The sequence below is a fragment of the Phaenicophaeus curvirostris genome, chromosome 21 (genome assembly GCF_032191515.1).
Source record: "Phaenicophaeus curvirostris isolate KB17595 chromosome 21, BPBGC_Pcur_1.0, whole genome shotgun sequence".
Classification (NCBI taxonomy): domain Eukaryota; kingdom Metazoa; phylum Chordata; class Aves; order Cuculiformes; family Cuculidae; genus Phaenicophaeus; species Phaenicophaeus curvirostris.
The window spans coordinates 9707610-9735426 of NC_091412.1; the positions used below are offsets into that span (position 1 = coordinate 9707610).

Below are 27817 nucleotides of genomic sequence, written 5' to 3' on the forward strand. Positions count from 1 at the left end.
GGTGTGGAACAGTAGTAGGAGGAGGTTTTAGCTGTTCTTGAATGATGTGTTCTAAGAGCCTGTGCCCTTGGCAGTGGTTTCTGTGAGGGTAACAGTTCTTCTGAAGATGTCAAGAATATATCTTGGCATACAGTGGCACTGTAACTTGATTCCCTTTTAGTAAATTCAGCTCATATTATCCTGGGCCTGTGTCAAAAGGTTTTCTGTGATCTTGAGACCTGTAAGGACACAGGAGCAAGTGGCTACTGCTCTCAGTTGGCTCTTTCTAGCAAGGATCACTAGCAATAAGATAAAGCTGTGCCTTTGCAGTAGATTTTCCCACTCTAGAAGACTCAGAGTTGAACGCTCAGATCTTTTCTGTGACTGGGGATGGCAGGTGACCTTTCTTGCTTCCTGCGGTGTTGACTGGCACAAGTTTGTATCACATGGTGGTTGTGGAAGTTTGTGCATACTTTTTAATTATCAGAATATTGTTGAATCGTTGATCTGTCAAATATATCTACTTATAAGTCAAATATTTTGCAACCATATCTGAGTTGCACCCTATGCTCATCAAAATGTGATGTCTATCAAACCATGCAAATGTATATTATATAAGGAACAATACCTAGCCAAGAGTAACTGGATACACGAGAACATGTGAACTAAGCTTAAGTGGTGTGGAAAGAAAATATAAAATGGCCGTGGTTGATCATACAGTCTTGTAGAAAAAAAAGAATGTGATATTGGGATGTATAAACAGAAGTAGCCTGCAATTTATGTGAAGTGACCTGGCTCTCCTGAGGTCTGTTGAGGAGCGAGCTGGTGTGCAGTTGGGGACTGCACTTTAGGGAAAGAGAAGAGTGGTCAGAATGATCAGGGCTTGAAACTGTGACTGGTGAAAGGCTGAAAGAAGCATGGTGTTTAGTCAGAGAAAAGGAGGGAGATTGCTTCCTTTTAAATCATCAATGGATGCTTGAAAGATGGGAATTTTCTTCCAGTTGCTCATGATAAATTGTTCGAAAAGTCATGTTCTTCAGCTGCAGCAAGATTGATTGAGATTAGGAAAAGCTTTTTGGTGATAAACATAGTGAGGCACTGAGAGGTTGCCTGAGGAGGTGTGATGTCTCTGGTTTTTGATATGTTTAAGAACAGGTTACAGAAGGACATGCTGGAATTGGTAGTGGTAGAGCTGATCCCTGCGGTAAAAGCATGGACCAAGATGATCTTTTGAGGTCCTTTTGGCTTTATGAGCCTGTGATGAAGTCTCAATCTCATGCTGTGTTACTTGCATCAGGGTGAGTAAACAGCCTTGCACTTGATGCTGAACCCTGGTGGCTCTGAAACAAAGCCAAATCTCTTGGGGAGCTCTGTAATTTTGATTATGACTAACGCTTGTGTTGTTTTGGGGGCTTTTTTTCTTCCAAAAGGTCAGCATTTTAGCTTTCTAAAACCTTTCTGCTTATGACATTACAGCAGTTCTCCTATTTCCTTTATGCTATCAGAGGGGGATAGCAGCCAAAGAGAGTAAACTTTCTCTGGGGCTTAACATTTTTGTTGCCCATAGGAGCTGATGAGGATTGAGTTTGACAAATTAAAAATCATTTCCAAGCCAGTTTTTGTTAATTTGAGTGTTTAAAAGTATTGTCCAGCGTGTGCTTATCTCTGCAGCTCTTGCCCAGATATTTCCCTGTACAGCTTATACAATAGTATGTGTTTTCCCTTTCCTTCAAATAAGCAAAGAAAATCCACATGGCTAAGACACGTTCTAGGAAATGAAGCCAATCTGGCAGAAATAGTTTTCCATTTATACCCAGCAGTTTTGTAAGAAGGAATGGGGAAGAGGCAGGGAAATACATATGTCAAAGCGACAGCTCTGCTTCTGCTTCAAAGAGAGTTAATAAACTGTTCTAAGGTTTGTGCTAGTGACACACTAAGGGCTGGCACAGTAGTACCTAAAGTCAATTGTGTTTCAGTGCTGCTACTCTAGGTCATAGTCTTTGCAAATCCTTAAAAAGACCTCTGGCTTGTTGAGGAACCAGCTAACCAACAGGTTTCTTTTGCGGTTTGTCAACAGAACCATGCAGGTCTCGTGGCAGTTCAAAGAGGGTTCCTCTGACAGACAGAAAATACTGACGATGTTGGGTGGTGAGACACTGGCCCAGATGCCCAGGGGAGTCACGGATGGCGCATCCCTGGAGGGGTTCAAGGCCAGGCTGGATGGGGCTTGGAGCCCCTGAACCAGTGGGAGGTGTCCCTGCCCATGGCAGAAGGTGGAACAGGATGGGCTTTAAGGTCCCTTCCAACCCAAACCATTCTATGATTCTATGTTCAAAGCCAACTCGCTGATTCGATCCAAAGTCAGAACATAATCACCACTGGTAACTAAGAGCAGGAGGAGGCAGGAGGATGGGTTATGTGTTGTGGCACTTCACAGGTTTTCAGCATCAGATTTCTCCATCCAAACACTCTCTCAAAGCAGCTGTAGTGGAAACAGCAAACCCTCTCCAGACCTCACCCAACTCCCACATGTAGATCCCAGCACAGCTTAGGAAATAGCAGGGAAGGACAATCAGAATTCTTTTATCCCAAAGCCAATTGTAATAGCTTCTAAATGTAATTGGGTTCCTAACTAAGCAAAAGATGGGAACAAATAAATATTTTAGGATTTGTTTGCTTTGTGTTGTTTGGAAGATTGTTCCTATCCTCTTACTGGCGGTGAATCGGAGATGGGCTTGCAGAATCATTATTAATCTCTTCTTAGCACAGCTGGTACTCCTGTTAGGTAATTCGATTGATGCTTCCCATTCTTGTGCTGGCATTTGTAACTGGAATTTCCAGCTGCTTTATCTGGGGAGAACTGTGGAAACATTTGAACTTGAGTCTTGTTTAAAGTCTATTTTCTTCTGGGTTTTTTCATACTTTCCCTAAATCATGAGGGTTTTGCCTACCAATGCATAGAAGATTTAATGAAATTCTTGAACTGACTGTACAGGACCTAAACGTTTTTCAAATACAGGGTAAAAAAGAGCCATACACTTGAGGGGTCTGCTTGAAATCCTGCGTATGTTATTTATATTGTGCCCCAAAGGCTCCAGACTGTTTGGCAAGAGGTTAAAATAACTCCATGCTACTGGAGAAGACATTAATGGAAAAAAAAAAATTAACTGAGCAAAAAGGCCAGGATAAGTCATGAAATATAGTTTTGTGTTCCTAATATGCTGTTTCTCACATCGCAGCTTTGTATGCCCTACAAAAATCACTAAATACTGATGCGGGTGCCACTGATGTGAGCAGATGAAAGCGATTTAACTGCGTGTTGACTGAGATGAATCGTATGAAATGGTGTTTCAGACCTTGTTAAGAGAACCCGCTTTCAGCAGGCTAAGAGGGAGAGAAACCTGAGACAAAGATCACTAAACTTTAAAGAAAACCATGTAATTATGTGACGAGTAGAGGGACTCAAAGGCCTCTTGTAAGAGGGTAGGTGAGTCTGGACAACCCAGCAGTGGTGAGCTGGACATCTGTATGAAAGGGAGGCACAAATTCCTCATCCCATCCAGCCTCCTGCCTCCAGAGAGAGCGGCTGCTGTCCAGAGCAAGGGGTCAAATCCACAGATGGAGACTTGTGCATTTTTAAACATTGTACACCAAGCTCCCTAAAGGTTTAGTGGGTCAGGGATGATGGTACCTGTCCTCGCAGCCCCTTCAGGACAGGGTGGGGCACAGGGAAGGCTGGCAGTGATTGTAAAGGCAAGGACACAACTCGCATGGTTTTTTCCTGTCCGCAGCGAAGCACAGATTAACGTGACCACAACTGTTTATTTTGGAAAGGAGAGGACGGGAGGGGAATCGAGCACGGCCGAGGGAAGGCGAGATAGATATTGCTATTTTCACTAAAAGAACAATGAATCTCTAACAGAACTGATGGCAACAAGCTTAATGTGACAAAACATTTTGCATATACTGCCCACGGGAAGTAATGCTAAAGCAAAACCTATTTTAATCCAAGTCTGTAGTGTTTGCAATTGCAATACCTGAGCTCTCCTTGAGATGGTGCCAATCACACACCGCTGCATCACCGAGGGACCAGGAGAGGAGAAAGGAAAGCGCTAATTATATCCCTTTGCTTTTCAGTGTTCTGAGTTTGTTTTCTTTTCAATTGTTTGGAGCGAGTCTCAGAAAACTGGCAGCCGCTTACAGCGAAACCGCTGCTGCTCTAACAATTCACTATTCTTCCTTGTCCCATGCTGCTTTTCCACCTTTTCTATTTTCCCAAACCTGCCACCTAAACTCTGACACTACTTTGTTAACCTGTGATTTATGACTTTTTATAAACAAATTGTAAAGTCTAGGAATGAAGAAATCCCGGGTGAAAGAAGCCGGAGGAGAAAGCATGTGCCAGAGGTGGAGTGAGATATTTTGAGAAGGAATAGGAAGAAAGGAAATTACTTTTTGAGCTTATTGAAGCAGCAAAATGCGCTTGAAAGAATTTGTGCTTAACACTTTTAAACAAAACTAAACCTTATTTCTTTAGTCAAATAAGGAAAATATTCAGGAATAGAAAATATTCTTTCCAAGCCCTTTTATTGTGGGGGTATCCCAGTCCTTCCCGTTTGTCTGTAATCCACAGACCCACCTGCAAACTTGTAATTTACTGACTTCTTCACAACTTCTGCCCTGTTTGTTGTCTCCATCCTCATCCTGTTATTTATAGCTGTAAAAACAGCCAGAGCTGCCCCTTACCAGAAAAGCTCCTCTCCTTCTACGCCTTCACCGGAGCCTGCTCTTTCGAACTGATCAGAGCCGACAAATGCAACCACCCACCTCTAGGAGGAAAACTGAGCTGCAGCCCTGGTGAAACACAAAGTTTATTTGACTAAATGACTAAAGTGACGCAAAAATTCTTAAAGAGCTCTTTGGCAGCAGATTATCTGGAAATCAGACCACGTGAGGGGGATTGGCGTACAAAAACCTCACCAAGATGCTGAGTTGCCCACAGGCTGAGTTGCCGAGACTCTGAAGTAAATGTGGGTGAAGGTTACCAGAGCTTGGATAACTCCAAGGAAAGCACTTCCAACCGATCCCAAGGACAGGTACGCTTTAATTTTCTTTTTAACACTCTGCTATTTAAGTATTCTATGAAATTTAGACAGACCCTAGACAGCTGTCCTCCGAGCCAACTTCTGAGGCAAGCACATGCTGGAGGTTCCTTAACTTTCACTCCTCATTGCCTCCTTCAACTTTGGTTATAAAACCTGAAATACTAACGACAGTCTCAAATGTGTACACTATATTTTGTTTCATTTTAAGCTGGCTTTTCAGGTCTTAGAGTAATTTCTAAAACATCGTGAAAATATACATCTAACAATGCTTTGAGGGGGGAAATGAATTTCGGTGAAAGTTTCCTTCAATTTTTCCAACTTCTTACACTTCTGCTTGCTTTTTTGATGTTCCATGCTCTCCTCTGTCTAGTTCAGGCATTTGTCCAGCAATTATGAAAGTTGGGAGTGAAATGTCTGGAGCAGAACATGTTATGACAATCTGAAATTAAAGTTTTGGCAGCTCACAGAATTGCATTATGAATGTAAGGTCTATTTACAATTTACAAAGAAGCATTAAACTATAAGGAAAAAAAAAAGCAAACTGTTATGTATTTTAAAAGGGTACAGTAAGCTTTATGAAGCATATTGAGTTTTATTTTGAAAGGTAAACTGTTCCAGCACAGTAAATTATTTAACTCAATGGGACAGGTTTATTATAAGTAATAAATCCAGAGAGTGTGTGGTACATGTATTTATGGTCAATCATCTTTAACTGCTGAAACCAGCTGACGTGCCGGGTGAGTTTGCTAAGTCCTATGGAAGTTTAAGTGAGGAATGCAATGCAGCTGACTATATAAATAACCAGGGAAGCACATTTTGATGTGTTAAGAAAGCCTGGGGAGAACAGGATTGTGCACCTAATGGGTACGGATTGTTGGAAATGCTGTGGAATTTTTTAATGTGGATTGTTAGCTACCTGGTATTTTACCAGGGGAGGTCTCAGACACGTAGGCTTCATCTGCTGGTGCTTTTGGTAAGTGAATTGACCATCGTTTTCTTGGAGAGTAGTTTGTAAACTCGGCATATAGCAACTGAGTGTTGTGAGTCTGTTTTCTAATGGTGATGAATCTCAAATGGTTGTATAAATTACAACTGCCCCCAAACTGGAATTTAATAAAACCCCAGACTTATTCCCACAGATGGAAATGTGCAGTTTGTTTAAGCTCTTTCCTGCTTCCCTCCATGGAAATATAAACCACTGAGTTTTCATTAGGAACAGAATTAAGAGCCTAAAGAAATGTTCGTTCTGTATCCTGGTGTCCTTTCCCACGCTAACTCTTGCATCTTGCATCAAGTTAAAACTTGATGTTTTAACTCTTTTCCAAGCCTGTATATTACCAGCTCAATCTGTATCCTACAGAAATCACATAATGTAATGAAGCTCGTCTACGAGATAAGTGTTTTGTAAAGAACTTAGGTAGAACTTAGAGCCCAAACCAAGGGGCTGGGATTTGGAGATAGCTGTTAACAAGTCTCCTTCAAAGAAACACCATCTAGAAACAAGAGTGACCATGTCTTTACATAAAAACATTACAAACACAAGTAGATTCATGCTGGCACGTGTGTGCAGTCAGTCTTTGACTCAAGCCTGCAAGCAGGGCTCTTACTTGAAACACCCTGCCCATTAATTTCTCTGTGCAGGGTCAGATTAAGGAGCAGAGCTCTATTTATTTGGTGATATTTAATGTGTTATGACTCCTCCTTCAAGTTTATATAAATAATTTGAGGAAGAATACAAAAGGAATATCATTGCCTTCAAGCTTATCTGTTTCCTTGCACTACATCTGGGCTCTCTCAAGCCATAAAATGCATTTCCCACTGCCCCCATTCTTTAAATGATTGTCAGCAACTTGGCAGCATTCCCACTATGATGCCTGCCTTCTCAACAAGTTTTCAAAGGTAAAATCTCTCTTTCCTGCTTACTTTTTGACTTCAGACTAAAACATGGAGAAGATTATAACATAAACATCACAGAGGAGGTTTATATTCCCCCAACACTGTTGCTTTCAGAAGTGTTATTTTCACATCTTGCCTCTATTTAGCCTTATCTGGGAAAGCTTATAGAATAAGATAGTCAAGGCACTCATTTTTTTAATGAAATCAGTCTATGTGAACGCAGACAAAACCAAAAGGCATTACTTCTTTGCATTATAAACTCTAAACATGACTCTAATACAACAAACAGTAGGTAAAATTCAACATAACCTAGTGCAATCTATTTTCAAGATTTAATCGCCTGAAATGTTTATTTTCTCACAGTATGGGAGCATCTGAGCTATCATTTAAGAATTTTAATTAAAGGGTTGCTCCCCGCCTGGGTAAAATCAGAGGAAAAATACAAAGCCTCTACGCTCCTTCACTGCACACAGGCAGCCAAACGGGAACTCGGTAGCCCACAAAAGCATGACAAAGGGATAATCTTTACCAGGTTCTGTCATCAAGGTCATGTAGCTCCCCTCCTGTGCAAAGAGACAGTCGAGGACAACGTGAGGAGGTAGGGGTGAAGATGAGAAATCTTTACTGCTGTATTTGTCAGTGCCTGGAAACACCCAATTGCTTGCCTGTCGGAGAGTCCTGGTTGATATTGTAGCTCAGAGGTGAGATCAGTACCTACAGATCAACCACACAGCCTTTTCCTGGCTGTAAGATGCAATTTCTATCTTGTCATACAAATTTCTTGCTTCATTTTGTATATAAAAGTGATTTCCCTGGACTCTTTTCAATTTACATGCAACTGTCTGCATGAACTGCATTTTCACTGCAAGGTGTAGCACACGCTCAAGCAGCTGCCTTATTTTAACAACCTTAAATGCTTTGTGGTGAAAGTGAGACTTAGGTCAAGAAATCCTCTTCATGGTTGATTCTGTTTGCCAACACAGTAGGCTGACGTTTAGTCTTAGGGTTCAAAGTACTTTATTTCTGTACAAGTGCCAGCACGTCCACGGCCAGGTAAGGCAGATGGAGGAGCAGGGTGAGGGACAGTGGTAAGGTGAGTTTCGCTGCAGGAATGCAGCATTCGATTATAAAACTAGCACATGAAAAAAGAACATAGTTCGGATGAAGTGAAATGTGTACAAATTTTGCAACTGTGGAAGTTAAAATGTATTTGATCGTTTGGAGGCAAGTCATGACTTCTGCAGTCACGCACGGTGAGGCTGAACAAGCCCTTGTGCTGAGGAATTTGGGAAGTCCGTGCTGCCCCACCTCAAATAAAGTATTTTCCAGGTGCCCTGAGGCTTTAAGATTCATCTCCCTTGAAGCATCTGATATCTGCTGTATGTCAGCTGAATTGTTTTAATCTCCTAGACATATTAAAGGTCAATTTTCTCCTTGAAAAAAATACAGAGAACAGGAAAATAATTTCGTTTTCAAGTGCTGGGAATATTTGTATCATTAGATGGCAAAGTATTAATGGGAAGGGATTCCCACTGCCACGAGAGGTCACTGCATGCCTCGAGAAATAACCAAAGCAATGAGACATCAATGGGGTAGCTCCCTGCTCCAGACAGAACCAGACCCCAGGGCAGCAATGCTCCTCGAGGATTGCTTTGATAGAGGCAAAGGAAGTGGGTTTGCGTGTCAAGGGACACTACAGAGTGGTCACATCTCCAGTGCTGGTTCAAGTTTTGCTTTGTGTGGGAGTAACCAAAAATTATAATTTAATTTATATTCGGCTTACGTGAACTGTGTTGGTGGCTTCAGCCAAGCTCAGAGAAGCACATGCCTTTAATTACCTTTCCGTGTTTTCAACAAAGCAGCAAAGCAGGGAGCAGTTGTGGAGGACACGCTACTTGCTCCAGGGAGCTTCTCTGGAGCAGAGCCGAGGGTCACTCCTCTTTAATCACTCTTTGCGTAAGGAGGAGTGTGGTTTACAGGGCTGGCAGCACGGCACCTTTCCCGGGCTGCACAGCACAGTGGACCCCAAACCTGCCCTTTAGAACCATCTCTGCGCAGAGCTACCAGAGAGAGAAAAGGTGTGGATGCTTAGAGCCTCTCGAAGGAGCCAGGTCAGATATGCAAAACACAGATCAAACCGAAATGAAGGCACAGGTTTCTTTTTCTCCTGAGGCTAATTATGTTGGCGATAAGAAGCTAAGGTGTATTTCTGTAGAAGCAACCTTTGCAACAGCCCGGATTGAAAACAGGTAATAGACTGCCATTTCTTATGTCATTCACTGTCAACATTTCAGCACCTGTAACTACTGAGAGATTGGTGCACGGAGATGAAGTAGAGGCTGAGGTGGGCAAAATCTTTCACTCTTAGCATAATATTTCCCTGGATATCTTCCCTTGTGGTCCCAGCACGCTGCTCAGTCCCCAGAGCTCTAGTTTTGCAGCTGTTTGTACTGTTTCTAGCAGTTACAATTCCTTCAGGTATATTTTTCTTTAATTATAACAAGAGGGGGTAAAAAAATACTTGCTCCCACTTTTTTTCTTTTTACAGCACAATGAAACCTGATTCTGTAACTGTTCTGTTCTAAGGTGCCAGCTACACCACTGCGAACACCACTGCCTGGCTGCAGAGTCACTCTAGGGGGGTCCCAGGGTAGCTGAAGAGCTGTAGTTCTCTTTCAGAAAGGAATATTTTAAATTCCAGCTGAAGTCTCTGCAATTTTACAACCTGTTTTGCATATTTGAAACTTAAACTACTGAAAATTCTACAAAAATATTTCAAATAATGTGATATTTCTTTCCTGTGGTCTTCAGAAGACCAGAAGGAAAAATCCTTAGATGTGGATAAGAGAACTATCCTGATTGTCACAGATCTGTGAAATCAACAATAGATTCAACAACCTTCCAGCAGTAAAGAAAGTGCCAAGAAGTGTCCATGTGCAGAAACGAAACCTTTTACAAACACAATAAGGGTTTAAGACTCGGGTATGGAAAATTTAGTCTCATGAGATAATACAGTTAAATCAACATCCTTTACTGCTTTCCCATTTATGAGTAAGAGGTATAAAGTCCACAAGGGCTCAGGTTACTTTTCCATATTCCTACCTTATATTGAACATGTTCTGTACGAGGGGGGGATTGGCTGTGGCCTTGCTTAGGATTTTTATGTAGCCACCAGTGGTGGTAGGTTAATCTAAACAAGCTCTTTTGGGACATTTGGAAGGTTTCAGACTCCAAAGACACTCGGGTTTTATAGTCTTGCAGGTAAAATAGAAATTCCTCTCCTTTGCCATAGTGTTTTCCTCTAAATCTTGGAAGATGTTTCAATCTTTGTGGATGATTAACTAGTGGTAGCAAAGTACTGCTCTTGTAAGAACGCAGCATTAATGATGCACTGCTTGCTATACGATGAAAAGAGCATTATCTGGGTAAAGACAGCACATAAAACTGAAGAACTAGAGATTTCTGACAGTTATAAGCAACATCTTCAAGAGAGTTTTATCTTGAGAACATCCTCGTGTTTGCTCTGCAGCTCAGCAACTTTCCTTCTCTTTCCGCTTGCACTGGTGAATATTTAGGAAGAGGTTTAACAAACTGGCTTTGCACAACGCTGAAAGCTGGGAAAAATCTGAGTTTTAATAGCTTTGGAAATTGCTATCCCCTCTCTGCTTTAGATTTTCCAACAGTGGGAAGTGAAATAATGCTTCTTCTTCTGCCAGAATACAACAATGATATGTACTATGGTAAAAGGGTTTAAAAGGGAAAAAAATAGATGTAATTATAATTATTTAATTTGTGGTGGTATTGTGTAAACTGTGTAATGTTCTGCTAGCTATAAAGCAAGGTTAAAACCTTGGGGAATAAGGATCAGCTCCTGTTTCAAGAGTTTGTTGAGTAAAAGCAGCCGGGCATTTACTTTACCTGAACAAATGAACAGCAAACAAAACAGGACCCACTGAATCACAACCTCTTTTCTGTTACTTTTGTTCTGAAGAAAAAGTTAATTGATCTATACCTTTTTAAATTCTGGGATAGTTTTTCTCCCGGATTACGCTTCCAGCATGTACGAAGAGGGCAGGTAAAGCCCTCTGTTTTTGCTGGCAGAGGACAGTAGCACGGCAGTAGTGCCCACTGCCCTTCCCAGGGCTGGAACCACAGTGTTAGTGGATCCAAACAGAAGGAAAAATGCCTTTATTTCTCCAAGGAGTTAAAGAGAACTCGGGATGAGACTTGTCCATTAGCCCCATGTGTTAGTTCTTACTCAAAACAATCAAATTCAAGTTTCCTGATCTTGTTTTTCCTTGTGATTCGTGTTGACTGAGCTTCAAAACGTTTGCTAACTTAAAACCACTGAGATGTAAATACTTCTCTAAACTTTCATTTGAGCCTTTGAGGTCTGCTGTGAAACATCACAGACTCCATGGGGGTGGAGAGTGTAGTTCTGAAGAGAAGTGGTTGTGAAATGTAATTGTTATCTCGTGTTTAATTAATTCTTTTCCCTTCAAAATGGGTGAATCCAGAAAGTGCCAGTAGAAGTTACAGGATGAACCTACACTAATCTCTGCCCTCATTTTTGCAAACTGGGAGTCCCACAGCCTCTCTAGGTGTGAAACCAGGGCTCAGAGGGAGAACGTGGTACCAGAAGACAGCAGGACTGTGACTGCCTGTGAGTTGTCCAACAATGCACAAAGTCCAGCAAATCTGCCTGAGAGGCTGTGAGCCAGGTACACGGGCTTCTGCTGTAGAAGAGGATGATTGCTTCCTTCCTCTGTACAAAATGATAAATGGATTATCTGCTAAATGATTCACATTGCATGCTATGATGGTTAATTACTTCCAAGAGTATTTTAATGACAGAATCTATCAGTTGTAACTTGAAAGTTATCAGCATTAGGAAGCCCTGTAACATTTTTTTACTGTTTTTAATTTCTTAGATGGTGTTTGTGCCTTCTGTCTGATGGATTCAAATCTAGAAAAGGCATTCTAGTAGTCCTGGGAATACACTGGGAATAAAACCACAAGGGGACTCTGTGCTGCCGTCTGTCTGCAAGTGTCAGAACAGATCTCATAAAAAATGGAAAAAAAGGCAACAAGCAATGAGACTGAGCCACTGACTTCTAAGAAAGATGTCTCAGACTGTAACGAAGAAGACTGTAAAGAGAATGGACTTCTGATGAGGAACCCTAAGTCTGCCCTACGGCTAGTGGAGGATGGCAATAAAGTGAATGCCAGCCAGGGAGATAAAGGGGAGGCAGCTCAGATCTCCAATGGTTATTCAGGGGTTCAGAGCTCCGTTCCCTGCAATGGAATGGGAGAGGCGGAAGATGCCCAGTGCACTGCCCCAGCGGCCACCACCACCACTACAACCACCACTTCAACCACCTGCGGAGCAGAAGGCCAGCAGCAGCTGATGGAGCTAGAAGATAGAGAGACCTGGAGTAAAAAAATTGACTTTCTCCTCTCTGTCATTGGATATGCAGTGGATCTGGGAAATGTATGGAGATTTCCTTATATATGCTACCAAAATGGAGGAGGTCAGTGCCTAATTGTGTGTCCTCTTTCTTAATGCTAAACTTCCTTGCTTATAAACAGATGACTTAGTGGCTTATTTTAATATCACATAGAACAAACAACCAAGGGGAAATCACTTATTTTCCCAGCAGACTGGAAAATCTAATTACTAGGCACATTAAGATGGAAGAAAAGCTAAAGCAACATTTAAAACATCAGTATGATTGGAACCTGAGAGCCAGCTGGGTGCAGAGCCAGGTTCCAAGAGAAAAGACTCAATCCCTGACCCAAGGAATATTATAAAATGAGATAAACCAACAGGTCAAAACCAACTCATCTGGAATGCTAAGTCTTAGACTTGCTGACATGTCAGCCAAAATATAAATTCAATCAAGGAGATCTTGGAAAGAACTTTAAATCATAGAATGGTTTGGGTCAGAAGGGACCTTAAAGATCATCCAGTTCCAACCCCCTGCCATGGGCAGGGACATTTCCTACTGGATCAGGGGCTCCAAGCCCCATCCAGCCTGTCCTTGAACACCTCCAGGGATGGGGTTACTCCAGGGATTAGTCTTATGAGAAATGCCAAAGGAATTCCGTGTCTCACACTGGCTAGGGCAGGGATAGGCATTCCCACTGTGGGATAAAAGGAACTGTTGGTTATAGAGTGCGGGTACTGTTAGAAGAGGAGTCCTATGAGGAGTTATAACCATCTGCTGGCTTTCTTGCAGGAGCATTCCTCATTCCTTACACAATCATGGCCATCTTTGGAGGGATTCCTCTCTTCTACATGGAACTTGCACTAGGACAGTACCACAGGAATGGGTGTATTTCAATCTGGAGAAAAATCTGCCCTATATTCAAAGGTAAAGAAGCAGAAACTTACAGTCACTTCATGTAATTATTTCATAGAATCATGGAATGGTTTAGGTTGGAAGGGACCTTAAAGCCCATCCAGTTCCACCCCTCTGCCGTGGGCAGGGACACCTCCCACTGGCTCAGGGTGCTTAAAACCCCATCCAACCTCACCTTGAACGCTTCCAGAGAGGAGGCATCCGTGACTTCCTTGGGCAACCTGGGCCAGGGCCTCCCCACCCTCATTGTGAATAACTTCTTCCTAATTCTTCCTAATTTGTTTTTCCTAATTCTTTCCTGCCTTACTAGGAATTGGCTTTGCCATCTGTATAATAGATCTTTACGTAGCCTCCTACTACAACACCATTATGGCTTGGGCCTTTTACTACCTCGTATCCTCCTTCACGGCAGAGCTGCCGTGGACTAGCTGCACGAATCCTTGGAACACAGGCAACTGCACCAACTACTTCAGCAAGGACAATGTCAGCTGGTCCCTGCACTCCATCTCTCCCGCAGAAGAATTTTATACGTAAGTGCATGTAAGTGAGGACAGTAACACCAGACAGAATGGTGGAACGTGTAGCAAGCTTTTCGCTGGAGGGGGGAGCGGGGCTGCTTATTAACAGTACCCTTTTCAGATCTATTTAAGTGAATACTTGTCGGAGCATGTAAGCTTAGGGTGTATGGGAGGGTACTCAAGATCAGAGGTTCCAAGAGAGTCAGCTGCTATCACTTGTCACTTATCATTGCTGGTGTGCCATTAATATCAAGCTTTTCATTAAAAATAAATCAAACTGATTTGACTCTGAGGGCTACTTCTCAAGGCCTCAGGACTACTTGTAATGCTCAGACCACAGTATGGGACTGTTCAAAGTGTACTTCACATAAGTGTTTGTTCAAAAAGTATCTATACTGTGTTTTTCTTTCCTCTTTCAGCCGCCAAGTTCTACAGGTGCACAGGTCCAATGGGCTGGATGACCTGGGGGGCATTAGCTGGCAACTGACCCTCTGTTTATTGTTAATCTTTACCATTGTCTACTTCAGCATCTGGAAAGGGGTCAAAACATCTGGCAAGGTGAACTCAAAAGCAAGACAATTCAACTTGGTACAGTATAGTCTAGCAGCAGTTCTAAAGGAGCCGATTAACTCCGTGGAGAATTCTCTCCACTGGTCTTTGTGGCAGGGATTAGAGGCTCATGTATTTGGGAAGCACTTACTGTAGAGTGTCTACTGCTTTTATCCAAGTGATAAATAATGACAGTAAGTTACTGTTCTCTGGACAAAAACAACCCTGCCAAGAGAAAGCATGGGTGTAGACGTGCTTACTGCCCGTTTACAGACTTTCTGAGACGCTCATGTGAAGATGTTATAAATGCAAGGCGCTATAACAAGAATAACTTGTTATCAGCTGTTAACTTTCTACCCATGACAAATGCTGTCTTAACTGCTTTCCCTCCCAGGTGGTGTGGGTGACTGCCACGTTCCCTTACATCATACTCTTCATCCTGCTAGTGAGAGGTGCAACCTTGCCTGGAGCTTGGAGAGGTGTCCTCTACTACTTGAAACCTGACTGGCAGAAACTCCTGGCTACTGAGGTAAAAAAAACATTACAAAAGAGTAGAGATCTACTTTTTAGCTTGTATATAATGTAATTTGTATTTTCAGGACAGAGCATGATTAAACAGATGTCTTAGCATGGACTCAAAAGCCTGACTTCACACTCTAATGTTTAAACAGTCATGCTATTCTTCCCATAATTATAATTTGTCCATAATTGATTCTATTTTAAAGATAAAGTACACCATCATTTTATTACCTGAAGTAACCGTAGGGTTCCTGTATGTTGGTTGCATCGAATTAGTGACACAATTAGAAAAAAAACGAGTGACCAAATAATTTATTACCAGGAAGATGGTGAACAGCCTGACATAGAGCAAGAAGCTGATTACTGCTGCACTGCAACAAAAACCTTTATCCATGATAGTCATCCTGAGCAAACTGAATTTACTAAGCCCTAACAACTGGTTTAGCTGCAGGTTTATGGCTGAGAGGGGATCATTACATAGTTAGGCAGACTTTCCCGCAGTGCAACGGTGTCCGTGGTTGCCTGTATTTAAACTGTGTGCGTTACTAGAGTTGAAACTTCAGATCTCCATCCTGTGACGAGCTGTGGCAGGTAAGCCCAAGGAGAATCTCTGTAGCCACCAACTAAAACAGGACTGCATGAAAATGCATGTGGAGAAGGAATAAATCAGGCCTGCACACACCACCAAGATTTGAAAAGGAATGGGGAATGAGGACAAGACTGAGCTAACCAACAACCTCAATTAGTACCTGATTCAGCTTTGAGCTCTGTGGATGGCGAGCAGTCCATCAGGCTCAAGGCTTCACTTGTTTCACTGCCTATGAAAGTGTCTAGTGAGGAGGGTGATGGAAAAACCCCAAAGCAATAAATACTACAAATACAAAGATTAAAAATTCCAGTGTTTGCAAGTTTGCTGCTGCCCAGCTGATATGGAGAGTTTTGAATGAAGAGGAAATGAAAAGACACCAGTTTCTGATAAAGCTGCATCTCCAATAAACGCCCGCATCTTCTGAAAAAGCAATAAAGGGCATTGATATTGTATTGGATGTATCTGAAGTGAGGACAGCAGATTGCAATCTGTGTGCTGGACAGTGACAGAGCTCTGTCTGGATGATACAGGGTGGCCTCACACGATGGAAGAGAATATTAGAAATGAGTTGTAATGAACTCCGTGTTTCAATCAAAAGAGGATAAATGAATGAGGGCTTTCACCTTCAGAAAGAGAACTGATATTGTACTTTAGGAACACTACTCATTAAGGCCTTGGTCACTTTTCAAGTATGACAGGCTCAGGCTTTTCATAACAAGATCATCACACTTGGATCTGTCATGGCTACGACAAAGCTGAGCTGAGTTCTAAGGACCAGAACTGCATCCACACTGTCACATATTTCCATTATTCTAGAGAACATCTGAGCAGCGATCATCTGCTGCTTAGCCTGGAGGACACACAGGATCGTTCCATACCACACAGAGCTGGGAGGGAGATGGACCAAGTCCACTGCAACATCATGGATAGAACAGCCCCTATACACAACAAAAGTTGTGCTAGACTGAGCATAGGCAAATCACTGTGAATTAATCAAAGATGCTGTCAGAAATTAAACTGCCAATGAGTACTCACAAATATGTAAAGAGATCCGATAAGCACAGCATCAGCACTAAAATGATAGCGGATGTCTACAGCTCTCGCACATCTACCAAAAATATTCGTATTTCAACATGCTCTCTTAATTACGTGTTTTTTAGACCAGGACTAGAGAACAGGCAGAGTAGTGAAACATGGGTTTGAAGGGCTATGTGATATTCTGACTATGCTACACTCACTTGATCTATTTAATTTTTTCTACTTATGTATTTTTTAGGTTTGGGTGGATGCAGCAGCTCAGATTTTCTTCTCCCTTGGTCCAGGTTTTGGGGTCCTATTGGCCTATGCCAGCTACAACAAATTCCATAACAACTGCTACCAGTGAGTTCTTCCTTATTCTAAATGTAGTATTGAGTTAAAAGTAACTGTGGATATTTACAGAAAAACACAGTGCTGGTCAAAGGCACTGACTTATCAAGTCTCTGTACATACAAATCACAGAACTAAAGGCCTTACTGAAAGAACCTGCCATCTAAAACACTTCTGTTGTGCCTACTGTATGGAGAGACAATCTACCAATTACAGCAGGGAGTCCAAGATGTAGAAACCTGTCATAATAAAAAGGGCTAAATCCTTGCCAGACGATCACATTATAATTATTTAATCTCAGCAGTTTTTAGGAAATTACTTCAGAGTCTAGAGCTGAAAGGCGATTTCTAGTTGTCTCGTTATACCTTGTGAAATAAAATTCTCAGTTCTTTACTATTCCTGTAGTAATTCATATTTTTTCTATAAACACCAGTATACAACCAGCATTCTATCCAGAGTTAGACTAATGTTACAGCACCTCTTTGAAGCTGAAGGAGTTGTGTTTTTCCCTCTTCCCTTCTCTCTCTCTTTCAAGACTGCTGCTTGTCTTTTCATTGTGTTACCCTAGTTCTTCTAGGAGCCCATCCAGATGAGCAATTCACTCCATCTGGTAGTAAACTCTCCTTTCTAACAGATGCCGATTCCCTGATGTGAGTTAGGTTTTCTGTTGCAGAGATGCTCTGGTTACCAGTACCGTGAACTGCGCGACTAGCTTTGTGTCTGGGTTTGTCATTTTTACTGTGCTGGGATACATGGCTGAGATGAGGAAGGAAGACGTATCAGAGGTTGCCAAAGATACTGGTAGGTTAACTTCTTGTACACATCTGAGGGACATGGTTTAGTGTTTGATAGGAATGGTTGGACTTGATGATCCGGTGGGTCTCTTCCAACCTGGTGATTCTATGATTCTATGATCTCTCAAACTGCTTCTAAGATAGATTATATTTGTGTATTATCTTCTAGATTGAGAACAGCCCAAATAAGGCAAAATATTGAGTATGTAATTCAGGATACTGACTTACTTTATGATAAGGGCTATGGTGAGATAGCATATAGAAGTCATATTGCATGCAGCTTCACAAACGTGGTGGTAGCTGCACACCGTGAAATAGCCTAGGGGAAGAAGTTTTACCCTAGGAGACAACATGGTACAGGGAAAGAGTCTGCAGCAATACTGTGCTAATTATCCCTAATTCTTCATCCTAATATCAGGACCCAGCCTTCTCTTCATTACGTACGCTGAGGCCATTGCTAACATGCCTGCTTCCACTTTCTTTGCCATCATCTTTTTCCTGATGTTACTCACACTGGGATTAGACAGCACGGTGAGTAGAAAGTATGCGAGACAGTGGTCCTCTCCGATATTTGGCCTTAGCCCCACAAGCATCAGAAGAAACAGAATTACAAACATTGCACCATCACTAGAGGGTTTAAAGCGGGATTGGCATTTCCATGTGCCTTTTGTAAGACAGCAACTACTAATCCAATTTTGACCTAAACAGGCCTCAATACAATTAAATGATTCATCGGTGTCACATTGTGACAATTAGTAACAGGCCTGGAAACAAAACCAAAGCACTTGATTCATAAATACTTGGGCTGAATGGAGCCCTCCAGGCTCCTTCTCTCTTTTACTTGCAAACTTACTAAGCCACTATTAAATTCTGGAAGTTTTCCCCACTAATTGGATTTAAAAGGTGTTTGTACAGAAGCCTGTTTGTACAAACTGAGAATCAGCTTCTTCTGGGAAGGCTGAACTCAGCTGATTCCACAATCTTGGTTCTACTGAGCCACTCCTCAGCATCCTGCTGCTTGTAGGATGGTACCTCCTCTGGACATGGGCGCTTCCTCCAGACACCTGAAGACCAAATCCTCACCTTAAAAAGTGTAGAAGGGCTGGAGAAAGACTAAACAACAGTCACACCAATTCCACAGACAGAATGAAGCACCAGTGCCTCAACGCTGTGAAGCTTCTTTAGGCACTGAAACACACTTCAAAGCAGGTAAAACTGCCCTCTATTTTCCAGTGATTTTTTCCCGTGCTTTTCAGTTTGCAGGACTAGAGGGAGTGATCACTGGAGTACTGGATGAATTCCCGCACGTCTGGAGCAAACGCAGGGAATTGTTTGTCCTTGGTCTGACCATCGTTTGCTTTTTGGGGTCATTAGCAACCTTGACATTTGTAAGTATTTTACCCATATTACCAATTCCTCAGCTTTCCTTACGAGCAGTTTCCTCCAAACAACATCTTGGAGAGGGCAGTATTTTTTGAAGAGAGTTTCCAGAAATCAGATTAAACCTCCAGCCTGTTTTCTTTATGCATTAGAAATCTATATTTGGAATGAATGTGAACAGTATCTCTCACTAGGAAATGTGTTACAAAATGAGCCTACTGCAATTCAGCAGAACTCCAATGTGCTACACATCATAAATGACATGGTTGTTGCTGCAACTGCTGACTCAGTGAGCAACCTTCCATATTTTGTACGTGGTTTATTTGTTCTCACAAGCCCTGTGTTTAAAAATAATATGAATCGTTATTTTAATTTCTCTAATGTTTGAAATGTATTTTAAAAAAAGAATGACCAAAGTTATCCGCTAGAAAATGCTGCAATTGCATTTTGCTCTTCCCCAGAAGTTTCTAGCAGTAAATTTCCTGGATCTTCCTCATCAAATCTGTCCAGGAATCATTAGTCACCAGTCCTTGTGGGGCTTATGGGATTTAATTTTCACAATAAGCAATACTTTGAATAATTAGTATAATGACTACAGGACAAAATCCTTGGCTTTCCTGTCACGCTGCACTCGCTCGTTGATGCACAACTTCCTTCTCATTTAAAGTATTTGCTGTAAAAGGAGACTAAGTTCCTCTCTAAGACACAACGCTCTCCTCCTCCATCTAATTCTTGATCCCAAATGATTTCCTGCTCAGTAACTATGACTCGGGTTGGAGAAAGAAGCTGCCCTCACAGAAGGCATGTGAAAAGCCATCCTGTCAAGCCCCATCAAACCTCATTTGCTCATTAAGATCCAGCAAGAACTGCCCGTAGATTTGCTTTTTGCTTTTTTTGCGTGGTAGCTAGGGAAATATGTTCACAGACAAGGAGCAGACCAGCAGCTGCCAAAGAGGCAGAACTGACTGAATTGCCTGTCCATGAATGTTCTGGTCCAGATGCATGCAATAATAAACAACAGTGCTTCGGGATTTCCATCCCTGGATCTTTAGTTCACTGATAACATGATCTCCTTTCCAGGGAGGCGCATATGTGGTAAAGCTGTTTGAAGAATACGCCACTGGTCCAGCTGTCCTAACCGTCGTGTTCCTGGAGGCGGTTGCTGTGGCCTGGTTCTACGGTAGGTAGATCGTGGTGATAAACAACACTACCCCTAATGCCCAGACTTCCACAGCACAGCATTCAGTCCCCTTCTGCAGACAAGGTCATTGATGTCTCCGGAAAAAATTTACTAAGCCTTTATGCAAACTCATTGATTACCAAACCCACGAGAATTATTATGAATTGTTCTCTGACAGAAATACAGCGACATTTAAAATTGACAAGAGCTGTACTTCAGAATAATTAAGGAATCATAGAATCATGGAATGGTTTGTGTTGGAAGGGACCTTAAAGATCTTGCAGTTCCAAAACAGTATTTCATGATGGATCCTGAAATTATTTGCTGTTCATACAAAATGCTGTGCATCCACTTATAAAAAACTTGTATCTGCTCTCACCTCTCTCTTCTTATTTGTCCCCACAGGCATCACCCAGTTTTGCAACGATGTGAAAGAAATGCTGGGCTTCACCCCAGGCTGGTACTGGCGAGTGTGCTGGGTGGCAATCAGTCCCATCTTCCTTTTGGTGAGTTTTCCTTATAGCTTTTTCTTTCCAGAGCAAGAAAATTACCATTGAACAACGCAGCTCCTTAGACTCCTAAAAGCTTAATTACAGAGTATCCTTGTGAAGCTCTCGAGTAACAATTTTTGTGAAACCAAAAAGGCTCAATTAATGAAAAATCCAATCCAATGCTGCAAAGTCTTGTTAGTAAATCACTACTTTAAGGATCTGTGTAGATGAGCTAGGTAAACAAGCCTGGTTTGTTTTGTTGCTTTGTATTTACCTCAGCAAAATGAAGCAATAAAAGATGATGAAACAAACTGCGGGGGAGGACAGCCAAGATGAATAAACAGATTGTCTCAGCAACTGCTGACTGACAGCTTTAGAGTATTCCACTTAAAACTTACAGCAGTTAATTGCAACCTTTATAAATCTGCAATTCACAATTGGAAATACTGTCCCAATGTTTGACTTGGCAGTATTACTGGTAGCACTTTAACGTGAAGTGTTCATTTCCTGATCCAAAATTAGTTCACGCTCTCTTTTATTGTTACTGGCCTCAATGGGAGCAGAGCAGGTCAAGATGGAGTTTATGAAGCACAGAATATCGATTTTAGACCTACAGAGTGAATTCAAAACACTTGTAATGATCAATGCACAATGAACAGATTTTATTACCCATAGAAAAAGAAAGGGGTGGGAAAGCTATAAATAAGGGTGACACTAAAAATAGTTTTTATATCACCTCGTGGTCCTAAACCAGTAAAATAAACAGAGAGGAATACAGCTCTGGTGATGTGATTGCCAAGCAGAGCTATTTGTATTCTCTGTGGAAACCAAACTAAACTAAGGGAAGCCCTGAAGCTAGTATGTTATTTCTGTACAGAAATTTTACTGGCAATCCTGACCTTCTGGTGATACTCCGGCAAAAACAAAGATCCTTCCAAAGACAGTCACAAATACTATACCTGTAGTATTTGACTAAAAATATTTGTTGTTTCACAAGAAATTTCTCAATCATCTACAATATGCACGGGAAAACGATCCAACAGCGTTAATTGAGATGACACCAGAATCCTCTATCCAAATTATTAACATTTCTAAAAGCTAATGAAGATCAAAGCACAATGGAAAAACAACACAGAAATTATTGAATTTGTAGAAAATAAGTAACGGTGGAAAGAGAATCTATATAGCTTATCAGAGAGAAAACCAAAAGCTGATGTCATTACCCCAGGTAAGTACTTTAACAGTATTTGAAAGAGCATTAAAAGGGTCTACAAGCCAATAAAGAACAGCATAAGCCACCACCACAGTGGCTGTGAGTTAATTCAGGCAAAGCAGAGCTGACACTCATGATGATTAAACATGGGACAAGCAGCTAAGGAAAGTGTACACTCCCCAGTTCTTAAAAAATAAGATGATGCCTTTCTGGAAGGGTTGTTTTAGCCACAATCTAACCACAGGGCTCAAAACCAAGAGTAACTGGATGAGATTCTGCACTCTGGAATCAATCAATCTGATTTTGTCCATCCAACATCTTTCTTTCCCTTTAAATATACAAGCATGGTCCTGAATGTTTTGTGCAATGATTCTCAGGTAAGAAACACCAGCAGGTCTGTTTATGGAACAAATCCATTTCAGAACTAATACCTGGTTCCTTTGAGTTACTGACTGGGCTACCACCTAAAGCTGAGCTCCTTTTAACTTCCTGAAGAAAAACCTGGATATCCAAAAGTGAGTTTGTTGTTGTCGTTTAGTTTTTAAATACATACTAATGTCATTTGGGGTCTTTTTCCAGCGTTGAGATGCATTTAAGCTTTCCTGACTGCTATTCATTTTTTCAGCTCAGTGTTATGCTGGGACACAGAGCTCCCTAAAGTCAGGGTGTGCCATCAAAATACACGTATTCATGCTTTGCTATTTCTTTTTTTAGTTTGTCACTTGCAGCTTTCTGTCCAATCCTCCTGAGCTACGGCTTTTTGGTTACAATTATCCCTACTGGACCACAGTGGTGGGTTATTGCATAGGAACCTCTTCTGTCATCTGTATACCAATCTACATGGTTTACCGGTTGATCATCACTCCAGGAACACTTAAGGAGGTATCCACAATGCTCTATTGCTTCTATCTAACTGTTAGGAAGGAGGTTGTTTCTATTAATACTCTGTGTAGATTTTTCTAGGGTCTGAAGACCTGAGACTTGAAGATTATTGCTCTTCTGTTACTCCTCAGTCGATAGCTAATTGCCTTCTGCCCATTCTGAGGGACTCACAAATCTCCCCAGCTCTTACTGAGGCCACTGACATATTCATATTAAATATTAAATCAAGTATCTTTCTTTTTTAAGCTCCAGTGAACTGGAGGCTTCTCCTAGAAATCATATATGCCACAGTATCAGGTTTCTTTTTAAGTTCATATAAATACCAGTCCAGAAAGGACACATTCAGTTGGCACAGGGTATCTGAGCAAACTGCAAAGGCCTAAACATTAAGACACCTGTCAAGCTTTGATTAAAATGATGTTACAAATAATTAAAAAACACTGTGCACTTCTCCAGCAGCTTAGTGCTGAGAAAACAGAAGCCTGAAACATCCTTGTATAGTTCATGAGGTATAAATCAAACAAGAGTCATGTTTTTGTTATAAATCTCTTTCCAAGTGGCTGTTGTGTTTTATATTATCTCTAAAATGAGTTGATTTCTAATATCGATTTCTTTCCAACAGCGTATTCTGAAAAGCATTACTCCAGAAACAGCAACAGAAATTCCTTTTGGAGACATCCGCATGAATGCAGTATAAGCTAACCTGTTTTCTGGGAGGAGGGAGGGGGAGCATAACACAACTTTTCCCATACTCTCCTCCTCCAAAGAGGGTAACTTTCCAGCTGAGACAACAAACGGAGGAGTTTTCTGTGGAGGCTGCATCACTGACAACAGGCATTTGGAAACATGATGCCTCCAGCACATTAATCCAAGCAATTCAATGAAATCTACTGTGCACTTCTAACCAGACTGAACTGACTGACAACACATTCCTTCCGGAACCGCGAGGATGTCTGTGTGCATGAGAACACCCCTGCCCCACGTGTGCGAACTGGGGCTGTTTGAAAGTGTGCGTGAGTGCGTAAGCCGCTCTAGGACGAGTGTCAGCGGGTAGGATTAGGTGTAGAATCCCAAAGTCTGTGGCAGTACTCCTTTATCTTCCTCAATGTAATTGTTCGTCCTGGGCCATGTCGTATTCTCGCTTCTAAGGTTCTAATTGCTTCAACTACATTGAAAAAATATACATGTATTTCCGATAGCCATACGTTATTTAAATAACACCAGGTTTTATAAACTAGGAAATAAATAGTATTTAAATAAATAAATAAAAATCCTCAGTCCCTAGGTCTGTAGTGGAGAAAACGGAGGAAGAGGAACCAATCCTAAGCAGCACTATATACTCTGCAGCTGTTGCACACACGTTTTCATTCCCTGCATTTTCTAGATGGTAAAGGTTTCTACTAATTGTTTCTGCATAACAAATACAAAAGCAGCTGTGGAAATGTTGAAGGCTTCATATGCCTTGAGAACCAAATCAACCACTCCTCACAGTTTACTTGACAAGTACCTCAGTTCCCAGCACTTACTACACTGTTTTCATAACTAAGCTACATATTCACAAACCCTTTGTCCAGACAAACCTAACACTCACACACAAAGAAACTGCAAACCAACAAGGAATTGTTTTGAGTTCTGATGCCAAAAAATAATATCTTAAAAATCTACTTCTCTGCTTTGTTTTGGTGGGTTTTTTAAATTGTTCTTTGTTTGTTTTAACTTGATTTCACACCTAAAATTTACTGGAGGCCATGGCTTTTTCTGTTCTTTCCTAGTACAGAACTAAAGTTTAGACTAATTCTTTTGGCTGGCTGACAAAAGTACGTTTAAACTATACAAACCTACTTAGAAGATTTATTAGCTCATATTCTAATTGTTACAAAAGTTGGTTTTCCTCCTAAAGAAGAAAAGGAGGAAGAATTTTTTCTTTTTAACAGGAAGTTAAATAGAGTTCAGCCAGATTGATTCTCATTAGAACTATTTATATTAAAAGTTGAGGCATAGCTAGGCAAATTATACATACTAACCCCTTTATATTACACACACGCATGAGCTTTCCAGAGGGGAGCCCTTCAGATTGACTGTGATTGCCCAGGCAGCTGGAGGCCAATAGTTCTGCTGCAGTTATGTGGAAGATTAGACAAACATAAGTAGGCATCATTAATGTAAAAACCTGCATTGTATTTTTACTCTACCGCATAGATTATAACAAAAGCCAAATAAAACAGAGGATAAAAGTGTCTTTTGTATCTCATGGTCTGCTTAGGTAACGTACTGCTAAAATGAATGAGGTTATATAGCGTTTTCATCATTTCTGCTAAGGTTTTTCTCCCTTAGGTGTTCAGATACCTCCTGGAGCCTCTTGCACTTCAGCTGGTGACTTGAGTGCACTTAACTTCATGTCTCAGGCCAAAATTCCCATAAGGAAATAACCTAAAGGGACAAAGACTGTTCTTCGGGAACTACAAACAAAAGACTCCTGAACTATTTTTAAAAAGGGAATATCTTCTTTCACTGCCACCAGAAAAACATAATTAATCTGTCTTACAGGGCAGTTTTTCCCAAGAAAGAGTTTTATAGCTTATGTCTCATGTATTTGTAAACTACTTCCAAACTGTTTTCGTTGTAAGGAAAAGAGCAACGGTTTGGGAATTCTTTGAATATTAGGAAGCCAATTAGTTACTAAGTTACAAACCACAAAACTACTGCTTTTTTAAAACATCTATATTTTCTGTTACAAGTTCATTAATTGAGAAAAAATCCACAAGAAGTGCCAATGTGAGATGAACGAGCTATTTGTGTATCCAAAACCAAAGTTTGGGAAATAAAGAAGAAAACCCTACTCAGCTATTTCGCTCTCCAGCCTGGTGTTCAGCTGATGCTGGAGAAGGTTCCTCCTAGACAGATAAATACTACAAATGGAATTTATTTTGCTAGACTCTATACTGTTTCACGCTAGGCTCATTAACAAAACAAACTCCACCCTGCCCTAACCCCCAGCACAAAACCAACCCAAAACTTACAGTTCCAAGTTTTGGTCATTTATTATGACCCGCTTGCAAAAGCCTCGTTAAATAGACGTTCTGCTACCTTCCTTTATTAGAAAGGGTCAAGGTAGGAACAGAAATGGTTGAGTTAAAATTAAGCACTATCTGTATCAAAGCCAAAGTTTCTCTTTTAACCCTTGCAAACAAACAGAAACTGGCAATTGATTAATTTGCAGAGTAATAATTGCAGGAATCACTGCTCTTCTATGTGGAACACTGCCAACGTTATAACAGCAGCTGAAATGGCAAAAGAGCCATCTTTAATTTGTATTTTCTAAGACTCTACTATATGACAGACATCAGTGACTCTCTGGGTCGTTTTAGCACAGAAAGCTAAGCAACCTCCCAAGAAATGCCACTGCTTTCCAGTGGATTAAGTCAGCCAAGAAGCTGTGATGTTAACACAACCCCTGCAACACTTACTGTGTAAAACAGGGCAAAGTCTCTCAGCCCGAATTTCTCAGCTGAAAAATGATGCACTCTCAGCAGAGGGTGCTAAGAAAGGGTGAATGTTCTTAAAATCATTTGAAGACATGGAAAGCAATGCAGACTTGCAAAGTTACAGGAAAAATATTTTTAGACATGGACAGTCCAGAAGATCAGTTTAGTTCCCATTATTTCTTTGATACATTGCTTACCAGTTTGAAGCTTTCTAAATCTTCGTATGGTAAATTCTTTTTTTTTTTAGTATCTCTGTTTAGCTGAGTAGTTGAAATATTTTATGTATTTTCATCATTGATTGTTTTTTCTTCTCTTTACATAGCCACCTGAAAGCAGTTTGGGTAATCAATATTTACCAGGTAGCTCAACAAGTAGCCAGACATTAAACATCGGTTTTGTATAAAAACTAGTTATATTGGGACCAAATGGGCTGCACTGCAATTAAAAGTGTTTCAAGGCAAACAGATTCCTTCTCTTAAGCTCACCTTCCACTTACTTATCACAGAAGTATATCCCATGCTCTATTCTGAACAGTGAAAGGAAGTTATGAAACTGGTAAATCAGGACCATGTTTGCCTTTTAAGCAAACAGAATTAAACTGGAGTTTTAGCTGTACAGAACTAAGTATTCCTTCCAACTTGTACCTGATGCACCTGTATTAATTTATGCGGCTGTTTAGTTACAAGTGTTGCAAGCTGATTGTAAGTCATCAGTATGTGCCTTGTACTGTAAACTGTTATAATAAATTTAATATTCATAATCCATCTGTTGACGTCTCTTGCGTCTCTCTCTTAGGGGAAGAGAAAAGATAAAATTCAATTCCAAGAAAAAGCAGAATATCAAGTTGGGTTTGCTATACCAACAAGGTCTCTTTGACAAAAAGCAGAGGATTTCGTTCAGTGTTTGGACCTCAGCCCACTCCTAAATACCCTTCCATGCTATTTCAACAGAAGAACCAACGCACATTTCATTTGTGCAGACAGAACAGCAAAAACCAAACGATCCACACTTCAAATAAGCGCTGAGCCACTTTTTTCATAGTGGTTCATCCTACTGTAGAATAAGAGTGATAAATTTACTGCAAAACAAAGTGAAAGAAACCACTGTGAAAGGTAATGAAAATGTATTCTAAAAACTGACCACCACTGCCAGACATCCTACCTACCAAGTTACAGTTTGGAGATAACCTTATACTTGATTATGAACCTTTGAACAAACAGACCAACAAATCTAAAACATCACCTCCAGCAGAACAAGCAGATATGACTGTAACACATGGAAAAAGACTCCTCATATAACTTATTTCACCCAAAAAATAGATGCAATAAAATAACAAGTGTTAAAAAAGCCTCATGAATTAGTTCTAGGACGTATCTTATGCTTTATTTGTTTCTGTACATCAGGTCCCTAAAACCAAAGCTCACAGATAAATACAAAATTCATGTTTCAATACACATTTAGCTTACAAAATGCCATACTATGTACAGAACTCTCCTAGACTGTTATT

The 27817-nt window shown here is 40.9% G+C and overlaps 1 protein-coding gene across 1 annotated transcript; it reads left to right on the top strand.

The window, feature by feature from the left end:
• The first annotated feature begins 4751 nt into the window (after window positions 1-4751).
• On the top strand, window positions 4752-27068 carry SLC6A4 (solute carrier family 6 member 4). The gene is made up of 14 exons (XM_069873874.1): window positions 4752-5075; window positions 11912-12511; window positions 13220-13354; window positions 13653-13872; window positions 14280-14418; window positions 14804-14938; window positions 16794-16897; window positions 17559-17686; window positions 18098-18210; window positions 18936-19067; window positions 20140-20239; window positions 20645-20745; window positions 22658-22825; window positions 23448-27068. Exons 2-14 carry the CDS (start codon window positions 12052-12054, stop codon window positions 23520-23522), a joined length of 2010 nt encoding a protein of 669 aa, XP_069729975.1. The 5' UTR covers window positions 4752-5075; window positions 11912-12051; the 3' UTR covers window positions 23523-27068.
• Window positions 27069-27817: the final 749 nt, after the last annotated feature.